At 51.2% G+C, this 23554-nt stretch overlaps 1 protein-coding gene across 2 annotated transcripts in view; it reads left to right on the top strand.

Moving 5' to 3' along the window:
- The window catches only part of Col5a1 (collagen type V alpha 1 chain), a 153901-nt gene that overhangs the window by 83248 nt on the left and 47099 nt on the right, over window positions 1-23554 (top strand). For both annotated transcript variants that reach the window (XM_013345993.2, XM_005346207.3), the window contains exons 19-32: window positions 813-866; window positions 2397-2441; window positions 4476-4529; window positions 5150-5194; window positions 5739-5792; window positions 5984-6028; window positions 6934-6987; window positions 11806-11850; window positions 12338-12391; window positions 16248-16292; window positions 17883-17936; window positions 19603-19710; window positions 20481-20534; window positions 22342-22395. In XM_013345993.2, the coding sequence (XP_013201447.1) occupies window positions 813-866; window positions 2397-2441; window positions 4476-4529; window positions 5150-5194; window positions 5739-5792; window positions 5984-6028; window positions 6934-6987; window positions 11806-11850; window positions 12338-12391; window positions 16248-16292; window positions 17883-17936; window positions 19603-19710; window positions 20481-20534; window positions 22342-22395 (765 nt within the window). The remainder of the gene's footprint in view (window positions 1-812; window positions 867-2396; window positions 2442-4475; window positions 4530-5149; window positions 5195-5738; window positions 5793-5983; window positions 6029-6933; window positions 6988-11805; window positions 11851-12337; window positions 12392-16247; window positions 16293-17882; window positions 17937-19602; window positions 19711-20480; window positions 20535-22341; window positions 22396-23554) is intronic.

The raw sequence follows: 23554 nt of genomic DNA, 5'->3' as shown, positions 1-23554 counted from the left end.
ATATTCACAGGCCCACACATGTGTACACACATATAAGCATGGAGACATCTATGTAAGTGTAATCACATAGGACCTAGATATATATGCACACATTCATAAGCACATATGCTATAGGTACAAACAGACACAGGCATATAGACATCCATGTACATATACATGTATATACACAGGAGCACACATGTATGTAAACAAGTTCACATGGGTACAGACATTCATACTTACCCAGGCACACCCACACATACAGGCAGACATGGGTATACATACATATACAATACATGCATGCGCATATACTATGTATACGGGATGCAACAATACAATCATGCTTATACACGGGCAAACTCACAGCCACCAGTGGCAGTCTTTGGATAGGAGGTGTGTGTGTGCAATCCTTTTGACCTACTGATGAGAGCACACATTGAGCGCCTGCTACAGGCGAGGCTTGGAATTGCAGGTTTTCATGAGTAAATTAGCCCTGACCTTCAGGGATTCTTGGTCCAGGGTGGTACCTTTCTGCGGTATCTTCCCTCACTCCAAGTGCACCATGTGCCTGCATGTCTGTGTCTCCTGATACACCTGCTAGGTGTTCAGTCGGAGGATTCTGCTGCCATCAAACTGTCCAGATGGGACTTAGGTGCAAGGTTCTGTGGCTAACCCCATAGACTGACCACTCAGCCTATATCCTCCTCCCAGGGGAGCTAGCCTGCTCCCTGTGGTGTTCAGGGTTAGATTTAAGAGACAGAGAAAGGGGCTTGGGACAGTTTGTCAACAACCTGCTCTGCAGTGGTTAACATTGACTCTGGTTGACTTACTAGGGTGACCCTGGTCCTTCCGGCCCACCTGGACTTCCAGGAGAAGATGGAGAAAGGGTACGTATCTCAACATCCCTTTACCTGAAACACTGAGTGTGGGCCCGACAGGGTCGGTGGTGGTGCTGGGGGAAGGAGGCGTGCATGTTGGCCCAGGGAGGTGGCTGTGTGCTTCTGAGACCGAAGCAAGGCACAAGCATTCATTTTACCTTATCCTTCTTGCCCATGAGGGTCAAACTGTCATGGGCCTCAGAAGCGGAGCTTCTAACTATAGGAGGCAGGTGTCCCGGATCCTGTGGAGGGGAGATGCCAGGGGCTTAATGAGCTCGGCCTCTCTGCTGATCTCATCTAAATGAGGTGTCAGGTGGAGAAGCAAGGGCTAGAGGAGGAGAGCAGGGGGTGGAGGAAAGAGGAAAGTCATTATCTCTGGCCCCAGAGGGAGGGAAGGGCGAAACAACCAAATATAGGAACAGAGGGAGGGAAGGGCTGGCGGTGGGCTCCTTAGCCTGGGCTCTGTATCCAGAAGCCTCCTCAGGTCTGTCCCGAGTATCTTCGAGGGGCTGAAGGTTAAGCTCATACTCGGGCCAGAGCACAGATGTGCATGACCAAGAATGAGTGATAAGATGTTGGGCTCCTTACCCTATCGTTGGGAGGTTCAAGAAGCCCAGGAAAGTGGGAGAGAAGCTGTACCCTCTCCAGTTTCCGACTTTGCTAGGGAGTTTCCCCTTTCTCAGCTTTGGCCTAATCAGCTGTAAGGTGAGGAAGGAGAGGGGTGCTATTGGATACCCCACCCCTTGATTTAGAAAATGTGGGTGTGGGTTCATGTATGTGCATTTGTGCGCCCAGCTATCTGTGTTTCATGTACAGATTGCACTATGTTTTGTATGCCTTTGTGTACATATGTGTACACACAGGGCATGCATACATATACACTGCTGTGGATGCAAAAGTCTACTCCCAGATGCATGCATATATGTGTGTATGTGATGCGTCAGTGAGCAGATGTATTCAATGTAGGCACACATAAGCTTGTGTGCAGGCAGGCTGTACGGGAGCGCGGATGTCTCTGTGTGTGAGGAAGGCAGGAGAGATGAGTTGTGTGATAGGGAGATGTGCCCTGGCTAGCATCCCTGGGATGGAACCAAGACAACCATCCCATCTGGCGTCAGGAGGAAAAGGCCCTTCTGAGTTTGCTGTGGCTGCTTTGGACTTTGAGAGACTCCGAGCTCAGAACAGTCTGTCCAGGGCTCCTCTGTCCCTCCTCTGATGTTCCTGTTTCTCAGTTTCTGTTACTCATGAGGGTGACTAAGGCCTTGAACTCCATAAGTGCTCTGCATAGCTGCTTTTGCTGCAGCTGTGAATGTAGCTGGCAAGCAGGGCCTGCTTCCAAGCTTCACGGTTTCCCTGCAGCAGCTGCACCCTTGTAGCTCCAGAGTAAGGACAGGGGCCTCTCCTATGGGAACAGCACTAGCAAATTAGCATATGTCTGAGCAGAGCGGACGGAATCCTGCTGTGCGGTGCTGGGAGGTGGCCTCTGGGTATCCAGACCTCAAAGTTTGACCTTAATCATCCTCTCTCTCTCCTCCATAGGGTGACGATGGAGAAGTTGGACCCAGGGGGCTGCCTGGGGAGCCTGTAAGTCGCTGATGGGGGAGGACTCTGGGCCTCAGTTATACAGTTGGAAATTGATGGGTGTGTAGATTAGAGAGCTTGGTTGGAAGAAGGGGACAAGTGACATTTGCCCAGGATAGAAAAGAAGAAGGACACTAGGGCTTGGGTAACTCTGGGGAGTGTATACTGACTCTTTCTCTGGGAGGAAGCTGTAGAAAATGCCTAGGGGCATTGTAGTTCCAGGGAAATTATGTCCCACGTGCAACATGGAGGACATTCAGAGGGACTACGGTGGGCACCCAAGTGTGTCAGAGTGGACAGGAAGACACGATATGGTGTGTGTTCCTCATGAATCATAGCAAGCACCTAAGTAACATGATGGGCCTCTAGGACATTGTGCTGGTGTCCAGGGTGCCATGGCAGGTGTCCAATTAGTAGCCATAGTGGGTGCTGGGACAGTCAAGGGGACTGAATAGGCCCAAGTTTGCTCCAGGCCTGGCAACTGCACCCTCCAGGGTGCTGCCCAGTCCACTGCAGGAAAAGCTGCCTTCAGCCAGCCAATTTGTATTTAGGCTTAAAGCAGATTTTCACAAGGGTAAAAGGACATTAATTATCTTTCATTTACTGACGCTCAGAAACCTACCTTCGTTATCCAAGTCAGGCGGCCATTCGCATCTGGCGAAGCTAATTGACGAGCTATGCCGCAAACACCGCACAGGGCAGAGCGCAGGGTCGGCACGTTCAGGTTCATTTGGGATGAAATTATACCCTAGATGTCTGATTAGCCACTGAGGAGGCTCCATCAGCGCCGCTCTCCTTAACACACATCTAAGCGGTGCCTTCTGGGTTATTAGTGTCTCAAAAATATTTATGACTAAGCATGAAAGTAATGAAGGAAGCGTTTAGGACAGTGAACGTGAGGAGAAGGTGTCGTGGGGTGTTTTTTTTTTTTTTCATCTAAAAAGGTTCTGTCAAAATCAGGGCACTTGAGATCCGAGGCTGTGGGGAAGCCTATAATCCCTAGGGTGGGCGGTTCCCTTGCAGCCCTATATCCACCCCAGACTTCAGCATCCACGGCACCTCACACCAGGCCCTTTGTGGAGGCTGGAGGCATTGCACACAATCTGTAACATGAGGGCTGGCTTATTAGGGTTTCTGTCCTGCCCAGTACCCCACAGCTGGCAATCCCCAAAGAAAATCACACAGAGAGTCTACATTAGGCTATAAACGGATTGGCCCATTAGCTCATGCTACTTATTAACTCTTGTAGCTTATATTAACCCATTGTTCTTATCTATGTTAGCCACATGACTCAGTACCTTTTTTAGCAGGGCAGATCACTTCCTGTGTCTTTGGTGGTCTGGGCAGGAATGGGAGGAATGGGCTTCCTCCTTCCTAGAATTCTCCTGTTCTCATCACCCCGCTTCTACTTCCAATCTGCTTGACCCACCTATACTTCCTGCCTGGCCAGTCAGCGTTTATTTAAAACATGATTGACAGAATACAGACAATTCTCCTGCACCAACAACCCTTCCATGTCCAGGGGAGGAGAGAACAGCTTGGGTTCTCCTAAGTAGCTGTCGCCAACAAGACCCTGAAGTTCCTTGTAGGACTTTTGTCTTCTGACCCTGTTCTCTGATCCCTTGAGCTCTGTCAGCCCAGAAATGACAGCATTGTGTGCCACGGGGAAGAGAGACTGAGGAAAGACTCAGCGATAAACACTGGATCCCGCGGAGCAATGCAATTTCATGAGTTTCTGTGGAGAGATTTCGTGCTCACTTCCCAGAGTGTCAGGGGCAAATGAGAAAGACCCCTTCCCTGAAGACATTCCTGATGTCAAGCTGAGCCCCCCTCTTTCAGGAACCCTCCACTCTGATTCCCTTTCCAGGGAGAGAGGAGGATGGCATAAGTGGGGCATGATGGTGTCTCTTAGGCTTCTGGTTTCACCAGCTAAGCTCCAGTGGGGGTGCAGGGTGATGGCCATGGGCTGTGCAGGGCAGACAAGCAGGGCAGGCTTCCAGCTGGGTTTCATGTTTTCCTTGTTCTTCCTTCTTGCAGGGACCACGTGGTCTGCTTGGGCCCAAAGGGCCTCCTGGACCTCCTGGCCCTCCCGTAAGTTCTGTCACCTCTTGGCGTATGTATTCACATTGTGGCCCCAGAAACCCTCTAACTAGCTAGTGGCACTGGGGACATGAGGCCATACTGACTGGTGTGCGGCTGTAGATATGAGGGGCTGTGTGTCACTCGTACTCATACAGGAAGAACCAGAAAATGGGTAGGGTCAAGGTTGCTGGCCTCGCAGTTCTTCGAGACTTTTCCACTTCCCTTTCAGGCACACAATGCCTGCTGACTTTTTTTTTCTCTGTCATAAGCAATGCCTCAGGATGCCACACTGTGTTTCTGCTTCAGAGGTCTTCCTTCCAGCATCTTTGTTGGGAGTTCTGGAAGGGGACAGAGGCTCGTGGTTCTGACTGGGGCTCTGTTTTTGGTGGCTCAGACTGACCCTACAGTTTTCAGCCCCGTTGAGATTTTTGTAGCGCTCAGGGTCTGCTCACTTGAGGGTGCGGGGGTCCTGACAACTCAGCTAGCGCTTGCTGAAGGGTCAGTAGCCCCGACTGCAAGGGGTGGAGAGTCAAGTCTGTCTTGTCACCTCAGACCTGTGTTCGAGCATGTGGGGTGGGGTTGCTCAGGCTACGTTGAAAGCATCTTATTTCCTTATCGCTCTCCTGCAGGGTGTAACTGGTATGGATGGCCAGCCTGGCCCAAAAGGAAATGTGGTGAGTCCCAAAGTTCACATGATCTGGCTTGTGGCGGTGGTCTGTGGGCACAGTCTATGCCTGGCAGTGGAAGTCTGTATTAGCTGGGAACTGGGGCAGGAGAGTGGGCACGGTAGGCTCTGACCCATGACCTAGTGCTGCCCTCTGGTGGCAGAAGCCTCTGGTGTCAGAATCCCAAGTTGTAATTTCTTACCGAGTTTGGCCCAAGTAAGAGTCAACACCATCAGAAGTGAGTCTATTAGCTCTAGACCTATTTCAAGGGCACACTTTTCTTCTAATAAACTATTTCCTGCTCAGTTCCTGTCACACTCTCTGCCAGTGCAAGGCCACATCCCCCTTTCAGAGTCAAACCATTAATCCTGCGGGTATAAGATTCTGCCTACTTTCATTGGTGGGTCCCCTTTTCCTGAATGCTGTTCCCACAGCCGTTCTCCTGATTCCAGGGGACTTCTGTTGGACAGTTCAGAACAGGAGGAAAAGAAGAGAAGTGAAAATGGGGTTCCTAGACCCTCTTCTCAGGGCCTTTGCCTCTGTTTTTCCATAGGGTCCCCAGGGAGAGCCTGGGCCTCCCGGACAGCAGGGTAATCCCGGTGCTCAGGTAAGTATCCTGGGAAAGGTGACTTGGAACATCAGGGTGGGGCCCAGGTTCGGGTCAGGTGTCTGAGAAGTACAGACTTTAGCTTTGCCATCCACATGGTTGGTCTCTGGATGGGGGGGGGGGGCAATCAGTGGGAGGACGGTGGAGGGATTCCCTGGTCAGTCTCATTCTCCTGTTGCTTCCCCCTCCAGGGTCTCCCAGGCCCCCAGGGTGCTATTGGTCCTCCAGGAGAAAAGGTAGGTGGGTGCATGCAGAGGGTGCATGGCTCCTGGGCCCTGCAGGCCTGGGGTTCTACTGGTTTTCACTAGCAGGCGTGCACACCTTTCTCTTCAGAAGGCCCTGAAGTTTAACCCTCTGGGAACCAAGCATGCCATCCTCAGGGAGGATCTTAAATCATTCTCATTAATTGATTCATGCATCCTTTCACGACTCACTCTCTATCTATGTGGGGAGGTGCCGATTTTAGCAAGGGGTGAGGGATCCCCAAACCAGCACACACTGTTGCGTATGAACTATGAGCCATTTATCAGAAATTTAGATTGAATTGAGCATCTTATTTAGTTGAACTTTAGTGAATTTGGCACATAGACTTCTAGCCCTTACCATGTCCTGAGATACTCCCAACGGCATCATAGAACTCCATGCATGCGTTATTTCGGGAAATGCAGAATGTCTAGGTCTTGACTGGCAAGAAACACTTTAGAGTGGTTCTGAGGGTATTCAGATCCTGGGAATGCTTGTCATGCAGACAGCCAGGCTGTGCTGGACCCGGACCTTGCTAAGAATGTCAGGGGATGGTGGCCTGGTGGCCCTGTGGCTACCCTGCTGTGGGAGGGACTTCATAGGTGCCACTTGTGCCAGGAGCAGCTTCAGGAGGCTCCCAGGGCACCAGCATTTGCTCAGGAGATGTAAGGGAGAAGGAAGATGGGGGTGGGGTACCCCCATAGAGAACTGAAGGTTCTGGCAAAGGAAGCACTTCTTTGGGTACAGGGAAAACTGAATGCTGGGAGCGAGGACCACAGCAGCTATCCTGAGGGACAATATCTGAATTATTTTGGGAGTCTTTAGAGAAGGGCTGGGTATCCCAGGGACGGAGTAAACATCAAAAGTATTTCCTCACATACTGTCTGGTTTGTACTAGGGTCCTTTGGGAAAACCAGGTCTCCCAGGAATGCCCGGTGCTGATGGACCCCCGGTGAGTAGTGCCCCTCCCCATTCTGCCCACTCTCCTCCCCAAAAGGAAACTGGGGACATCGGTGTCCCTGAGCCACTGTGGGTGAAACTCATGTGAACTGGTGCTCTGTGCTGAGTGACTACTAGATTCTGCTCAAGCTTTCATACCGTGTTCCTGTCATAGAGGGGATGTGGCTACATGGTGGGAGCGCTACTTACTTGTTGGGGTGTGCAAATTAGTTCCCCCGAACTCAGCATCGTGTTTGAAACCGTGAGAGTACTGGGCTGGGCTCCAAGCCCTCACACATGTCACCGGTATGGGAAGTGAGGGGCAGGGTGTGCCAGAGGTATTTTTAGTGTTCACACTCTGAATTTAGGGGGAAGCTGCTGGAAGGAGGGGCATATGTCTGCAGTGAGCACAGCTGGGGAGCCAGATTAGACAGGGCCTGGAAATAGCAAGTGAGTGACAGGTCCAATCTGGGGGCAAGCTGTGCAGAAACGGGGGAGCGTGGAAGAGGAAGCAGTCAGGGGTGTGTGTGTGTGTGTGTGTATGCATGTGTGGCGCTACCCACAGCTGCCATTCTGCCTGGAAATGTTGTAGGTTTGAGGGTTTTTCAATTTTCAATTTAATTTAAATATTTTAAAAAGTATTATCAAATCTTCCCTCCAGTTTTTCCCCTCCCCCCTCCCACTATCCTCTCCCGGCTTCTCGTGTTCTTTAGTGTTTAGTGAAACTGAAAGGATGTATCTCGGAAAGCAGGATGAGATGCATTCATTATTTATGACAGTTTCGTTTATTGTTTTAATAACGCCATTAAAAACTAAATGCGGGGGGTGGATGGGGGGTAGGTAAATGCCTCAGTGATGAAAGTGACTGCCACACAAACATGAGGACCAGGGTTCAGACCCTTAGAACCTATGCAAATGCTGGGTGGTCAGCTCTGGAAAGCAGAGACGGGGATTTACCGCAGCAAACTGGCAGGCAAGCCCAGTTCTACCAGCATGCTCTGGTCTGAGAGAACCTTGCCTCGGTGACTGAGGTGGAACGGTGATCAGGGAAGACTCCTGACGCCAACCTCAAGCCTCCATGTGACCACACACATGCATGGGTTACTTACATGTAAACAGACTTATAAACACACATGTGCACCACGTACTCACATGCAAAAGTAGAAAAGGGGAAAAAACTGAAAGGGAATGTTGAGTGTGGTAATGGTCAGGGAATGAATGGTTCACCGTGAGCTGTTGGCTCCACTCCATGCCGAAAGTCGCCTGGGCCAGTGCCTCTCAGACCCCAGCTTATCTTGGTTGGTCTGAGCAAACACATGCAGTCACTGCCATCTCCATGTGGACATGCTGGGGAGTTTAGGAGCAAAGTGGCTGCCATCTCATCGTGTGTCACGTCTGTCCTTTAACTGATATTTATTTTGTGTTGCAAAAAAAAAAAAATGATGCAGATGTCACATTTTCTAGTAGACAGTGAGGTGAGGGAGGCGGCAGATGGATGGCTCCATCCATCCCTGTTGGCCAGCACAGGTCACAGGACCGTGGTTCCCTAGTGTCGGTTTCCTGTGGTGGGTGATGCCCACAGAGGGAGGTCTAATGCAGGGTGTCATGCATCTCCTGCAGGGAGGAGATGGTCCGGGTGTGAGTGGCTGCATCCTTTCCACAAACAGATGCATCTCTGGCCTCGATAGGCCTGGCTGGTTCTGGCCTAGAATTCCTCTCCCCACACTGAAACTTCTTGAGAGTCAGGCCCCTGAGCATGGTCTCCTTTTAGATTTTGTAGGTGGGGAACCAGAACCCTTTGGCCTGTAAACTCTCTGTCTCTATTCGGGACTATACTAATTCCTTTTCTTGTTATTGTGACTAAATACTTGACAATAGCAACTTGAGGACAGAGGGGCTCACAGTTTGAGGGAGGTCCAGTCAGTCATGTTGGGGAAGTCACAGCAGCGGAAGATCAAAGCAGCTGGACTTATTGTGTCCCTCTTCAAGAAGCAGAGAGAGATGCTTGCTTCTTTTTATTTCAGTCCAGAACCCCAGCCCATGGGATGGAGCGCCCATAGTTAGGGGGCGGAGTCTTTACCTCAGAAACTTTCTCACAGACATGCCCAAGGCTTCTTCCTAGGGGGTTCTACTTCCTGTCAATTCCAACACGAAACTTTAAAATGTACTGTGGAAGAGGCCTGTTTCTCCCTGGGAAGGACCCAAAGATAGCAGATGGACCAGAAAAACATCGGGGACCCTAACCAGATCCAGCTGTCCATGTGTTTGGGAAGGAGGGAAGATGGATGGTTTTTCTTATGAAAGCTGCTTGTTGTTGATAAACCTTGAAGAGGCCAGCTTGTGCTGAGGCCGTTTCCCTCTGCTCTTTGTTTAGTTTTGGTTGTGAAGAAAGAGTGATTGACAGGACAAGGAGATGACCCAGTTAGTAAAGTGTTTATCCCAGCATGCATAGAGGCTGGGCATGGCAGTATATGCCTGTAATTCCGGGGCTGGGAAAGAGAAGACAGGAAGGTCCCTGAGCCTTTACAACCAGTCAGTCTTGCAAGTCAGAGAGCTCTAGGTCCAACGAGAGACCCCATTTTAATGGTTAGGGTGGAGAGCAATTGAGGAAAACATCTCATATCAACCTTTGGCCTCTACACACAATCACACACATGTATATACACTCACACAAACATGCACACACATAGAGGGAGAGGCAGAGAAGCAGAGGGGAGAGAGGAGTGGGGGGGAAGATAGAGAGGCAGAGGGGGGGAGAGGAGTGGGGGGGAGGTAGAGAGGCAGAGGGGGGGAGAGGAGTGGGGGAGAGTTTCAAGTCATACCCAGTGCCCTGAAATATGATTAATTCTCCACAGCACACAGCAAAATGATGGGTAAATGGAGCCAGTAAAAATAAAATGTGAATGAACAGTCAGGGTTTGGAGAAAGTGCTCATGATCCAGTATTAAATTCAGATCATATAATACCTGCCCGCTTTGTATGCACACACGCAGAGAAAATGGATTGGAAGCCTGTGCCCCCGACCAGATTCGCGGCTCTGCACGGTGGGCTGTGTAGCAGTTTAATTTCCTTTTCCACTCTCCTAATTGTCTTCAATGAACATATATTACTTTTTTAATCAGAAAAATATCAAATACAAATAATTTAAGCTTTATTATTTTTCCATTATGGAAGTAACATTCACTGTAAAATATCGGGAAAATGTGCACTGGCAGAGAGAGAACACAGCCTCGCCTTGCACTGCAGGAAGATTTGTCAGTGTTAGATTTTCTTCTATTCTCAGCCTCTTGGTTAAAAAATGAGGCCCTCACCTCCCTGCTGCAGCCGCTTCCTTCTAGAACACGGCTGAGACCCGTCTAAGGCATCTTGTCAGCCCTGGCCATGGTGTCCACCAGCTCCTGTTGGTCGGCCACACTCCTGTTGCTGAGCACCTAGGGAATATCTCCTTGGTGTCTCTGATGCCCTCCGTAGTTGGGCATGTGCCATCTCTAACATGGCCCTGAAGGAGCTACACACAGAGAGGGCATCTGGCTTCCCTAGTGATGCTCGCTGCATGTATCACAGAGATCCTGGCGTGTGACCTCCCGGAGTGCCTGCCCATCCCTGTCTGTGGCCGGTGGGCGCGGAGAGGAAGACCACAGTTACCCTTCTGGCTACCCTGAGGGGGGACGCGCTCTCCTTGCTGTCTTAGATTCAGTCTTGCAGCTGAGAGCCTCCCATGCCTTAAGCACAGTTGTTTCTGAAAGGCAGGGACTGGATCAGCTTGTCTTCGGAGCCACAGTGGCAGGTACAGTCCACCTGTGGGTGCCTCAGTTTCCCTCAAAAGTTACCTGGCTCCCACGTTGGAATTTTGTGTCCTAACTCACTTGCTGAGCTTTTTTGCAAAATCAGTTATCCAACTAAGAGGAGCAACCCACACGTCCAGCTATTCCCCGGAAGATGAGCCAGTGTCTAGGGCTCCAGATCTTTAATCCACTCAAGCTAGAGGAAACATGGGCCTAGAGAAGGCAAATGACTTGCCCAGGCATGCGCAGCAGTTTCAATCTACCCAGAGGTAGCAGTGAGCCCCTCCCCCACTGCCCGGCCTCTATTTGCTGGAAAATGGTGGCAGTGGGACAATATGTCCCTAAGATGAACACAGTCTTTTAGGGGTTCCTCTCTACCTGTAACTCACTGATTATGAACTTAGGGCTCTAACACCAGGGTCAGTCTGGCGAGACAGAGCTTATGTTGCTTTCTGTAGGATGGAATTAGCCCAGGTGTGGATTTGTAGGAGATGACCAGAGGGCCCAGATGCCTCTGCAGGGCCACTGGAATGTGACTAAGAAAAACTGGGGTGCTGATGCACTCAGTCAGGTGACAAGATGGCCCTCTTTCTACCGTACCTGCCCTCAGTTTACCCAAATAGCCAGCTGCTGTATTTGGCAAACACTGTGGCTCTTGTTGGTTCCTGGGGGCTCAGGAATCTGGTCCTGAAGGTTCATTTGGTTGGTGTGACCTTAAGTGATGGCATAGTCTTTTCTGTGGGCTGTGAAATCTGCCCTGGAGGGTAGGCTGGTCTCAGACTGGGTGGCCTGCTATACCCTCATTATCATGGTCCCTTCCATGAGCAACCAGCTGCAGGGCCACACTGCTTCTTCCCATTTTGCAGGGGAAGCGGCCAAGGTCCAGGAACTGGAAGTAGCTTGCCTACCTGTCCAGCTATCTTTGACTTTCATTTTTTTGTTTTTCCTGGAGAGGGCACAGCTGCAGAACCAACACAAATGCCGCAGAAGTAGGAGCCACTTTCTGAGCAGGTGGCTAACTAATAAAGACTTCTCTCTTGTGACAGGGGCATCCTGGCAAAGAAGGTCCTCCAGGAGAGAAAGGAGGCCAGGTAGGTCTGCTGCACCCGGCCCCAGCAGCCAGTCTATCCATATGTCTCCCAAGCAGGGTGGGAGCAGTACCTGGACTCTAAGCTCTGGTCAGTCATTGGGAAGACCTTTTGACTGTTGAATGATGTCATTTCCCTGAATAGGATACCCCTGTTCCCCAGCTGAAAATTATTTCCTCTCAAGGTGCCTAGGATGGGGACACATTTATTTGTCTTTTCTCTAGCAAGAGCTGTGTCTCTTTATGTTGCATGGCTACCTCTCTCCCATCCCCTCCTGGCTTCCTGGAGCTGGACACAGCATCTGATTGTCCTTAGACATTTATGCTCTTTGAAAGGCACCATTCTGCTTCCTCCAACATCCTCATCAGTATCTGTGTGGACTGCAGGCAGGGCCTCCTGCATATCCCAAAAGCGACTTTACGGGGTTCCACAGAGGTTGCCCGGGTACTCACACCTGAACGTAGCTAATGGTCTTTCCCTTTGGTTTTAGGGTCCTCCTGGTCCCCAGGGTCCCATTGGCTACCCAGGTCCACGAGGAGTCAAGGTAAGAGGAACTCTGTAGCTTTGGGTCTTCCCGGGCGTCAGGGTGGGATGGATGCTTGGCCCCAACTGCCTCCTGGAAGTTAATCTGTGGTTAAGCCCCATGCTGAACACTCTAGCGTGGCCTGGCTCCCCAGTTCAATATACAGATGTTAGGACCCAGAACAACAGGTTTGAGCAGGTGAGAATACAGTCTGACAGCAAGGTACAAACTGATATAGAGCAAGGGACTACCTCCTAGGCAGCCTGTGAAGTAGGTGGTACTGGCCGTCCTCTGGTGCTTACCATTTCCGGCCATGCTGACCTCAGGAGCCTTTCACAGCAGGTAGGATCTCATGAAGCAGGGGCCTGGCCAGCCGGGGGAAACCCAGACACAGTCCTTCGAGCCACTGACATGTTGGAAAAGAAAAAAGACCAGTGTGTCCTCTCAGATCCCTGGGAGGCAGGGTTTATGGGAGTTGTCCATTTGTTTACAATCATGTTTCTGCTGGTAGAAATTTCTGGAACCTTGTTAAGCAGGACACAGAATGCCAGAGCAATATTGAGAGCAAGGTCCCCTTTGTCCCTTCAGCACTAACTGTGTTTGCTCTGAGCTGCATGATTTAATCTTGAGTTCCGTGGTTCCCAAGGCGAAGGCACATTCCTGTGTAGAAGATGAGCAGGGACAGGGCCTTTTCTTTCTCCATAACAGGGGCTAAGCAGCATCTCAAAGCTCCAGGCTTCCCACTGTCAACAAAAGATAACAGTTCCTTCCTTCAAACCTGACAGGAAAGGAAACACGGTTGTGCCCCTGTGAGTGTGCACATGTACACAAGCGCACACACAGAATGACTTCTTAGGTTTGAAGAATTTTTATCAATATGACCAAGGCTGCTGACCTCACCCGTCTACTTTGTGGCTCTTCTTCTCTGTCCAGCATGAATGCAGACCCAAAGTACACAGCTGCCCTGGGGTGGGGTGGGGGTGGAGAACTCAGGACCTCAGTGTTCAGAGACCGTGCAGAATCCCACCTAGCATGGTACCTCAGGCTAGACTTGAATCCCGATGGCCCTGCTTCCACGTCTCAGAAACAGAGACGTTCCTCAAGAGCAGCCTCTCAAGGATGGCAGCCTTAGGCGGGTCAGGTTGCTCCTTAAGCACGCTTTCCCCAGCAGAAAGCCTAGTGACTGCTCTAAGGAAGATAACTGAGCAGCAGTGCTGACTATGGGAGCTGCATGCGTGTTTATCTTACGAATTCCTGTCGCCTACCCCCAGCCTTTGGCAGCTCCACTACATGGCTAATTACATAAGCCTTCCTCTGCAAGCCGAAAGGTGTTTACTTTAGCATGTTTATGGGGAATGCTCTTATCTGTCTATCTGATTAAAATTCACTTGTGACGTGGGCAATCCAGCTAGACGTGGGAGCAGAGGGAAAGCAAGCTCTAAGACGGTTTCACCAGAGGAATAGACGATCCTGCTCCTTGTTCTCTTGAGAGCAGATGTGGTGCTGGCTACCGAATGAGTTCCAGATCCAGACACAGCAGAGGTAGGGGTCCTGGCTGCCACCATTAGGATAGTTAGTTCTCGGCTCGGGAGAGCTGGTCATTTCCGACCTAAACTTCTCCATGAGAAAGGGTTCTGTCATGGCTTATCTGTCTGTGTAAGAGATATCCCATGATCAGGGGTTTTGAAATAGAGGCTGGGAGGTCCAAGGTCAAGGAGCAAGTCGACTCATTATTGGTTAGAGCCACTTTCTGCTCCAATACCTGGGTCTTCTCACTGTGGCCTCTGAAGGCAGAAAGGGCTGAAAGACGCCCCCTCTCACCCTTCTCCCCTTCTCACTAAGAGATGAACTCAGGGTGCACATAGCCGATGAGCACCCCACCTCTGAGCTAAATCCCCAGTTTGAGGCAGACTCTCACTAAGCTGCCTAGGTGGCTGGCCGTAAACTCAGGATCCTGCCTTCAGCCTCAGGAGAAGTTTGGATTGCAGGTCTGTGCCAGCAGGCCTGGACCTGAGAGTTCACCACAGGGTTCTGGTGGTTCTGTGTCTCTCCTCCATGGACATGCCTGGAAGAGTGAGATGGTAGGTAGGGCTTGAACAGCCACCTGGACGGCCCACCCACTGTCTTCTCCTTTGGGGACGTCTAGATACCCAGAAGGTATCTCAGGAAAAGAACAAGTGTTCACAGACCACTAGCTCCAAGGCAGCTCGCCAGACAGGGCACGTTGCACCTTCCTAAGTCCTTTGGATCACAGGTGTTGTTATATTCCTGTCGCTTGGGTGCTGTGGCAACCCTTGTTCACAGAATCTGTGAGGTCGTATGTATGCTGGATGTCTCCATGTCTGCCCTAGGTCTCTCTCCATCTTTAAGTTTTCTATCCATCCTTGATTCAGGTTTGAACAAGCACAGAGCAGGCTCCCTGGAGTTAGCACTGCTCCTCCAGGGCCTCCCGTCTATAACTGCCACCAAGGGCCAGGGGCCGCTGTCCTAACAGACTGGGAACCTTCAATGTCAACCCACATCCATTTACCCAGTCAAGATGAGTGATCAATACTCTGACCCAGCTGCTACCCAGATTCTCTCTGCTCCATGGCTGTCCTCTTGCCCCTCCATTCCACATCTCAAGCCATGTAGCACGGGATACGGAGTAGGGATGCTGCCAACAATGGGCTTGCCCCTGATGCTCCAAGCCCTCTCTTTCTCCAGTGGTTACGATCTCATGGTACCTGTGTGCCTGGTTTGTAGCTCCTAGCTTCTTGTGTCAAGGCCCAGACCACAGTCTGAGCTCCTGGGTTTTAGTGTCTCCACCCTCCATTCTGAAGCTCTTCTTAGGCCCAACAAAAAGCTCAGAACTGCAAGCCTGTGTGGAGCTCTGGCCAGCAGAGGGCAGCTGGTGGCTCCTGGGTCCAGAAAGTGGCTCAGGCCTAGGCTGCAGCCTTATCCAGCAGGAACGGTCCCGGTCACGTGGCTCCTCTGGGGTCCTAGGCAAAGGCAGCCCGGGGCAGCTCCTGGAGTCAATTGTCCATGTAGGTAAATGTCACTCCTCTCAGAGGCCTGAGGTGAAAGGTCATGGACCATGAGGATGTGGCTGCATCTGTCATTAGATTTCACCATTTCACTTCCATCAGCAGAGGCACTAGGCCTATCGAGAACGGGAGAAAAGGGGTCTGGTCTATGTCCTTAGAGCTGTGTCTAGCAGGGAGGTGAGGTGGTCCACCCTGGGCTGAGGACGGCCACAGTCATTGCTGTAGCATTAGTGACGTAATACCATGTCGCCTGTGAATGATCATGCAGAGGTTACACAAACAGACAGTGCCTGTCTGCTGTCTGCTGGATGCCTGGTCACTGTCCTGAGAGTTTGCAGACCATTCTTTCCCAACAGCAGAAACAAGGCTAGGGTCCGTATCAGTCCACTACCAGATAAGGAAACTGAGGCACACAGATGTCTGGGACATCATCAGAGGCCATAGGACAGGGTCAGGATCTTAACCTGCCTGCCGCCATTGAGTTCTTCCTAGCTGCAAGGGCTGAGGGACTACTTCTAGAACAGGCAGGCCTGTTAGCATGGGAAAGTGTTGGCAGGGGTTTGGGTCCTCGGAGAGGCAAAACCAGACCTTTGAGTAATTGGCCAGGAAGAGGCTTGGGTGTTTGTGTAGAAGGAGGATTCAGAGGCCAGTGAAGGAATGAAGGACACTGGGGGCCTCATGTGAGCCCCTGTCAATCAATGTGAACACAGGAAACGCCTCTCTCTCTGGACAAGGGGATATAGTGAATGGGGCCCTTCTGATACTGGAACCTACCGCTTGTGGGAGCTGTTCCCTTGATCCCCCCCTGGGTCTTGTGTGTTTATGAGCATTCTCTTTTCTTGCCTGCATAGGGAGCAGATGGCATCCGAGGTCTGAAGGGCACCAAGGGAGAGAAGGTAAGGATCTATCTTTCCATTTGAGAGTGGGCTGGCTCAGTGTGGTACAGAACCCCGTGGGGTTGCCTCTGAGTAGGAGGGGAGTTGATGCTTACTTGTTTGTAAAAGAACCACGGTACTGCCAGCATCTCCTGGGCTGGCCCAGAACATGCCCAGGGGCCCTCGGATGGCCAAGTGGCTGTATTCACATACCTTCTCCTCCAAATCCCTCTCTGTGGGTCCTTTGCAGACAGAAGTCCTCATCATGATTAGTTGTCAGTGTTAGTACCTGAGAAGCCCAGCCTTCCTGCACAGAGTCCATCCAGGCCAGGTTAAAGCCCGGGCTTAGGGCTCAGCGCTGGGACATGTGAAGGCCTGTCCAGCTCAGCGACAGCTCACACTCACATATAAGCCACATTTCGGAATGTGGTGCTGTCTGCCATGGTCAAGGCCACATATCAGGCCTATATGGATCATCGTCGGTTAATACTTAGCTAAATAATGGCCCTCTGAATGCCCTAGCGTCAGAGTGCCCAGTACCCCTGGCAGATGAACCATCATGGAACTGTGTAGCCAGCTATTTTTGTCCTTTCCGTTAGGTGGTAAGAGGCCTGGCACTTGGATGTGATCTGCCCATCTTGAGCTCCGTCCTACTGGGCTAGCTGTAGCTAGCGGTTGTGGCAACCCTTTGTGGCAGGCTGTGGTGCTCCCTGGGACACTGGAGTTTGAAGGCTGTGAGAGCAAGGCCTGCCAAGCCTGAGCTCAAGCAGCTGGCACCTACATCTGCTTATGCTTGCAGATGTGCCCGCCCCTACATCTCACTGGACACCCGTGGACATTTTTGCCTTTTTTCCTGAGTGATCTTCTAGCCTGAAATCTTTTCTCCAGGCACCGCTTCAAGGGCTGTGGGTGGGAACAGCACAGTAGCTGGGTGGTCCTACCTTGTGTCTGGGTGTTTACTAACTATACTTTGGAAAGAGCAGGCAAAGAGGCCTTTCAATATCTACTCCTTCTAGAGCACCTCTGCAGGGTAGAACCCTAGGCCGCCTCCTGCAGGGTCAGGGGAATGGGTGTGTCTTCAGAACCGTTCAGCCAAGAACACCGCTGTGCGGATCTCATAGGGGTTTACGGGAGAGCAAGTCCTCTTAAAGTAGATTGAAAAGCCCTGTATCCCAGAATTCCCACTCTGTTGGGGTTCTCTATTACTGGAGGACCTTCTGCCTTTTTGAGGAGGATTTTTAAAGTCCCAGGCTTACTGCTTTATGTTGTCTTCTTATCTTCACAAGGCAGGGCTGCATGGGAGGATGTGACCGGGTTCCATGGGAATGTTGCCTTACCAGGGAAGTTCCTGGACTGTCCCAAGGGGGCCAGGAAGGCAGACTGGCATGGTTCTAGGGAGAAGGAATGTCTGAGAACCTCAGTGTGAAGCCAGGTGTCCACATACCTCCTTCCGGACAGGCACCGAGTTTCTTCCATGTACAGCTAGCTCTCTTGCTTCTGCCCCGGGCTGGGTGTTCTGCACAGTACAAACCCATTGTGCAGTGATGGGAAGTGGTGCTGTGGAGCAGAGTCCTTCTCTGTAGACTAATGGGTTTTCTTGTCTATGCTCAGGGTGAAGATGGCTTCCCTGGATTCAAAGGCGACATGGGAATAAAGGGCGACCGGGTGAGTGTTGTGGGCCTAGGATTCGGGTCAGGGACAAGCAGGGTGGGTCTGCAGAGCTGCATGAAAGCGGGGGGTATCTGAGACTAAAGAGCAGCTTATCAGAAGGGAGGCAACACTTCTGCAAGATCTTAGTGTGAGGACGGGATGCCTGGAGCCCAGGGGCCCTGTGCAGTGCTCTCGACGCTGTTCCTCAGTTCCAACTCCAAAGCCAGAGCAGCGCCAAGTACAACTGTGGTCACTGGTCCTCTACTCTGGGTGCTGGGTAGGTATCTTAGTAAGGATGGGAGGGGGGTCCCTGGATTACAGAGAAATTTGACCCCAGAGGATGATGAGAAACCCTGGGAAGAGGAACTGGGAGGGAGGACGGAAACCATCCAGACAGACCCGTAAGCAAACCACTGCCCAAGATGTAGCAGATGGCCAACAGCTCCATATTCTATTGAGGATCTGCAGTCTCTGTTGAGCTCCTGGGCCATCCTGGTCCCCAGGATGCATTCAAGTCACTCTTAAGACCATGCAACCCCAGTGCCCTGCCATCTGGTGTTGGGTGTTGGGTGATGCCCCATAGCCTGGCTGCTTTCTGATGGGTTGCTCACCCCAGCTCCAGAGAGAGCTGTTGGTGCAGAAGAGGGCATGGATTTCTCAGATTGGGGGTGCCTAACACAGCAGGCACAATGAGCCAGGGTTTAACAGTGGCACTGAGGGCGGTTTCTAGGTCCATAGAACCACCTGCTAGCTCCTGCTGAGACGTTCTCCACAACTTCAGAATGAGTCTGAGCCTGACAGAAGGTGACACACTGTGCTTCTGGTAGCCCAGATGTTGCACACACCTGAGTGTTGTCTATTGTCTAACTCGGGCCTATTGTCCCCAAAGCAGGCCCCAAAGGAACCTTTGCCAAACATTCCAGAACAAGAGGGCCTATATACTTGACTCTTTGCCACAACCTGTCAGAGAATGACAGAAGCCACCTGCATGTCCTAGAGGAGGAAAATTAAAAAGGGACATGGTGTTCCATCATGCTGCTGCTGAAGGCTGCCCCAGACCTCCTCCAAATGAAGGATCCTCATTGCCTTGGTTGAGGTGCTACCCTAGGTCAACAGCAGAAGTCCCTTTGACTCCTCCTCTCTGATGTCTTGGCACACACAATTAGAGTCCACTTGACTGAGCACAGCCATGGTGGTGTGTGCCTGTAATCTCAAGGGACAGAGGCAGGAGGATGGGTTTGAGTTTTCAGCCAGTTTAGAGAGACCCTGGAGATGAGATGGAAGTAGGAGATAGATAGATAGATAGATAGATAGATAGATAGATAGATAGATAGATAGATAGATAGATAGATAGATAGAAAGAAATAGATAATGAGTCATACAAAAGGTACTTCCTGGGAGCACAGTTTTTAACAGATGAGGGAGCACGGTACTATGGCTCTGCTTCCTCTACAAATAGAGCCTTGCTTTAGAGCCGGGTTTTCTCTAGGTGCTCAGATGTGAATACTTAAAGGATTAGTGGGTTGAATGAGCACTCTGCAGTTGTTGGTCTCTGAGCAGTCTGTGTTTTGATGTGTGTGTGTGTGTGTGTGTGTGTAATCCTACCCCAGAGTAGTAGGAGGGGTCAGTTGGGGGTGGAGACTGGGGAGCATCTCCCTCATCGCCTCTTTTCTGATTACAGGGAGAGATTGGCCCACCTGGTCCTCGAGGAGAAGATGGTCCTGAAGGCCCAAAGGGTCGTGGTGGTCCCAATGGTGATCCTGGTCCTCTGGGGCCCACTGGGGAGAAGGTTTGTGGTTACAATGCTTAGCTATGCCTAGAGGGCTCTGAATGCCAGGTGGCCCCTCCCATGCTTGGCAGGGGTAGTGGGACTTCTGAATAGCCCATGTCACCACCCCCAGTCTTTTGCCTCTTCTCCCAGTATGTATGTGGGTGTGTGTGTCTGTGTATGGATCCATTGGTCCTTTTCCTGTTCCAAGTTCCCCTTCTGAACCCCACCACCATATCTTAGAGGAGTGTTTTCCTCCAGATATAAGCAAATATATCTTGGGGACCTTACCAGCCATACATCAGTTACCCATCCCTATCAAGTCCTGCCTCCACTTTTGGGGTGACAGAATGTTCTCACACATGGCATGTGCATGAGGTTCCAGTAGACATCTGTCTCTAGCCTGCCCTGTACCACCAGTACCCTCCTACACTTTGTCCCTAGTAACCCAGGCAGGAAGGGACACAAGGAGGACTTAAGTCCCCCACTCCATCCTGCCCTGGGCTAGAACTCTTACAGAGTGTTCAGAACCCCCTTGGGTAAGAACATTCTTCTTCCTGGCCATACTAGCCATCCCTTTGCTTGGTGGTTGGTTTTCCAGGCATGTTGGTAAGATAGGCTCACTTAGACACCCACTTAGTTCCAGGGGGTGGGATCCAGTTGCCTCTGTACACTGACCCTACCCTTCCAATCTGCCCTAGCCCCTCTCAGAATACACCAGTGCTCTCTGCTCAGAGAACGAGATGGAGACGTCATGTTTATGATTTATGAGTCTTTTTTTCTGCTCCTAGGGAAAGCTCGGAGTGCCAGGATTGCCAGGGTACCCAGGAAGACAGGGACCAAAGGTAATTTAGCCATGTTAAGATGTCCTGGCAGGCACTGTCTCATGCGGCACCCTGCACACTCCCAACTCCCTCATCCATTCTCCACCTCTGCGTGACTTCTGTGTCACAGTAGAACAATATGTTCGCTGTGATCTCATAGTCCCCAGGCAGCCTTTGGTGTGTTAATTTGATCAAGCTCAAAGAAAGCGCTTGGACAATGAGTTGAGCCTTTCAGAGAAGGGGGCAGAAACTATAACAGCCATGGGGCTGGCCAGCTTGAGGTCCCGGTGGCCTACTGGGGTTGCGTAGCCCTCTGGCTTATCCACACCAGCCTGCTCTTGGCCCCATTTTGCTTTGGAAGTTTGGGGACTGCTTATAACGTAGCAGGAGGGGGACAGCTATCGTCTTATCTGAAGTCATGTTCAGGCTTAAGTGGAACAGGTCCTGAAGGCTTTGGAAATCAGTGTGAACATTATTCTGTTCTCATCCCATGTTTTATTATTCACGGTTCCTCCTTAAACAATAACCGCTGTCTGCGCTGGAGACCTGGTTAGCAGCACTCGGCCAACCTGCCCCAGATTTGCATCCCTGCCCTCTGCTGCCTGCTAGCTCCACTGGCTTTGACTCACAAGAGCCAGGGCCTGCCAACCAAAGGAGGAGGGCCTGTATGGGCAAGCGGTGGCCTGTCCTCCTGTTCGCTCTGTGTGTCCCTTAGATATGACCTCAATGTATCTGCCACTTGGAGTCGTCCACCCAAGTGTTGGGAAATGGGCGCCTGGGTACATTTTTCTTCCTCTTTTTAGGTGCTTGTCTCACGAGGAGAGAAAAGGAGAGGAGACATCTGAGAGAGGGGAGGGTGGGATATGACACAGTGCTGGCCGCTTCGGGGACACAAGACAGCAGGATCTGAATCTCTGTCCTTGGGCTGTGACTAGATGCAGCAATGGGCTGTACAGTGGCCGCCCCAGATCCCCTTGTTTCAGTCTCCTGCCTGGTGGCCAGGTGGACACAGAGGAGGACTACAGGGCATGGAGTCAAAGACTTCCTGGAATAGGAATGTGCTCAGGGCAGGATGCTAAGCCACCCAGAGGGCAGAGACCCACAAAGGGCCGTAGACAACACCAACATTGGTGCGCAGTGGGCTGCCCTGGGTATGTCCTGAGGAGCCCCTGTGGCATCTTTTTGCTCATATATGGAGTCTGGAAAGTCGTGAGAACCATATTTGGCCCGTGTGTACATCTATAGAGTTGAATATAGTTAAGTACTACAGTCTGTGCCTGGATTTGGGTCCATTTCTGACCCTGGAAACCGTTATGCTGTAGTTAAGGCTTTATGGGACAGGTCACAGATTGTGACCGCAGGGTCAATGATCAGAGCTGTGAGATGCAGCCCCTATTTCCACAGAACCTCAGCAGCTCATGTTCTCCCGTCCCCCAGATACCAGCTGGCAATGCACAGCCTCTGTGTGGGGAGTGAGGGGAACGGGATGGAACATGTTAGGACTTAACTTTGGGTTTGGATTTGGAATCTAGTGAATGCTCAGGAAATACGGAGTGGTAAATGGGTGTGGAGTGGGAGGTGGCTAGGCGAATGGATGATAGGAGGCTGGAAGGATAGGTGAGTGGATTTTCCATGGGTGGGTGAGTAGGATGGCTAGCTGGTGGGCGGGGGCTTGGTGGGCATTGCATGGCGGTTGGGTACAAAGATCTGGTCAGTGGGTAGAAAAGGAATGTGAACAGTATCAGGAACTCGCCCTAGTGGGCACGACAGCATGGCCCTTGCTCCTGGCTTGGCAGTCTTGTTTTATCTTTCCTTTACTGTCTTGCAGGGCTCTATCGGATTCCCTGGCTTCCCGGGTGCCAACGGAGAGAAGGGTGGCAGGGTAAGGACTGCGGTTGCTCGACCGCCTTGGTGTGCAGGTGTTGGTTCCCCAGTCAATGCTCGGCTGATTTTCCCCCATGTGTTATCAAAACTATGTTTTCAGAAGTAGCGGATCTTGAGCTCTAAGCCTTTCATCAACTTTCAGTTATGGAGGCACCATGATAGGAAGGGGCAGTGGGAGGAAAAAAGCATGCTGGGAGAATGGAGCTTTCTGATGGGTGGGAGCCAGGAAACTCTTAGGGCTCCTCCAGATGATCCTCTTTTGAGAGACTTCCCTGCATCCTAACTTTACAGGGAGGGGGAAAAGGTCATATTTTGTTCTCGTTGATATACCACACGGAGTGCATATCAGCTTGGGGCTATGTGCAGTGACTCCCAGACCTGCAGTCCCTGTTGGAAGTTACCCAGGTTGTAAAGACAGGGCAGACATGACACCATTGGGTTCCCTCTGTTGTCATTCTCACAGAGGTATCTTGAGGGCCAACCTGGGGGAACCATGTCCCTCCCCCTTCACCTTTTGTGATGTCCTTGTTGACTCAGGCCTTCCTTGTAGAAGCCCCGCCCCCGACATCACATCTCTGGGTGGTGGCACAGATCTGAGCACCTCCAGTTGGAAGATGAAGTGTGATGGTCATCTTGGGCTTTGGTTACGTAGAGAGAGGCCTTTGGTGGTTGGGACACAGAACAGACTGCTCCTTGCTACCTGCCCTCCATTCACACAGAGCTGAGGCTGAGGCTCTTCCTCTCAGGACATTGCTTCATCAGAATGTCATGTGTAAAACAGAGTTGATGTGCTCTTAAAAACCAGGATAAATGACCTCAGGATATGAGACCATGTGAATAAGCCAATGGTCTCCAGTCTCACAACTCAGAAAGCGGAAATGTCCTGGGAAGGAGCGCACAGGGTCGAGACTATCTACTGCCGCCATCGCCTCTCACTCATGCAGTCCTTTTATCGTCTTTCTGTATCTCTACATATTTTTTCGTTTCTCCATTCATTGGTCCATCCATCCACTCATCCATTGGTCCATCCATCCATTGATAGTCCATCCATCCATCCATCCATCCATCCATCCATCCATCTATCCATCCATATATCCATCCATCCATCCATCCATCCATCCATCCATCCATCCATCCATCCATCCATCCATATATCC

Source organism: Microtus ochrogaster, chromosome 4, assembly GCF_000317375.1.
Source record: "Microtus ochrogaster isolate Prairie Vole_2 chromosome 4, MicOch1.0, whole genome shotgun sequence".
Classification (NCBI taxonomy): Eukaryota; Metazoa; Chordata; class Mammalia; order Rodentia; family Cricetidae; genus Microtus; species Microtus ochrogaster.
This window is presented reverse-complemented; position numbering and strand designations above follow the sequence as displayed.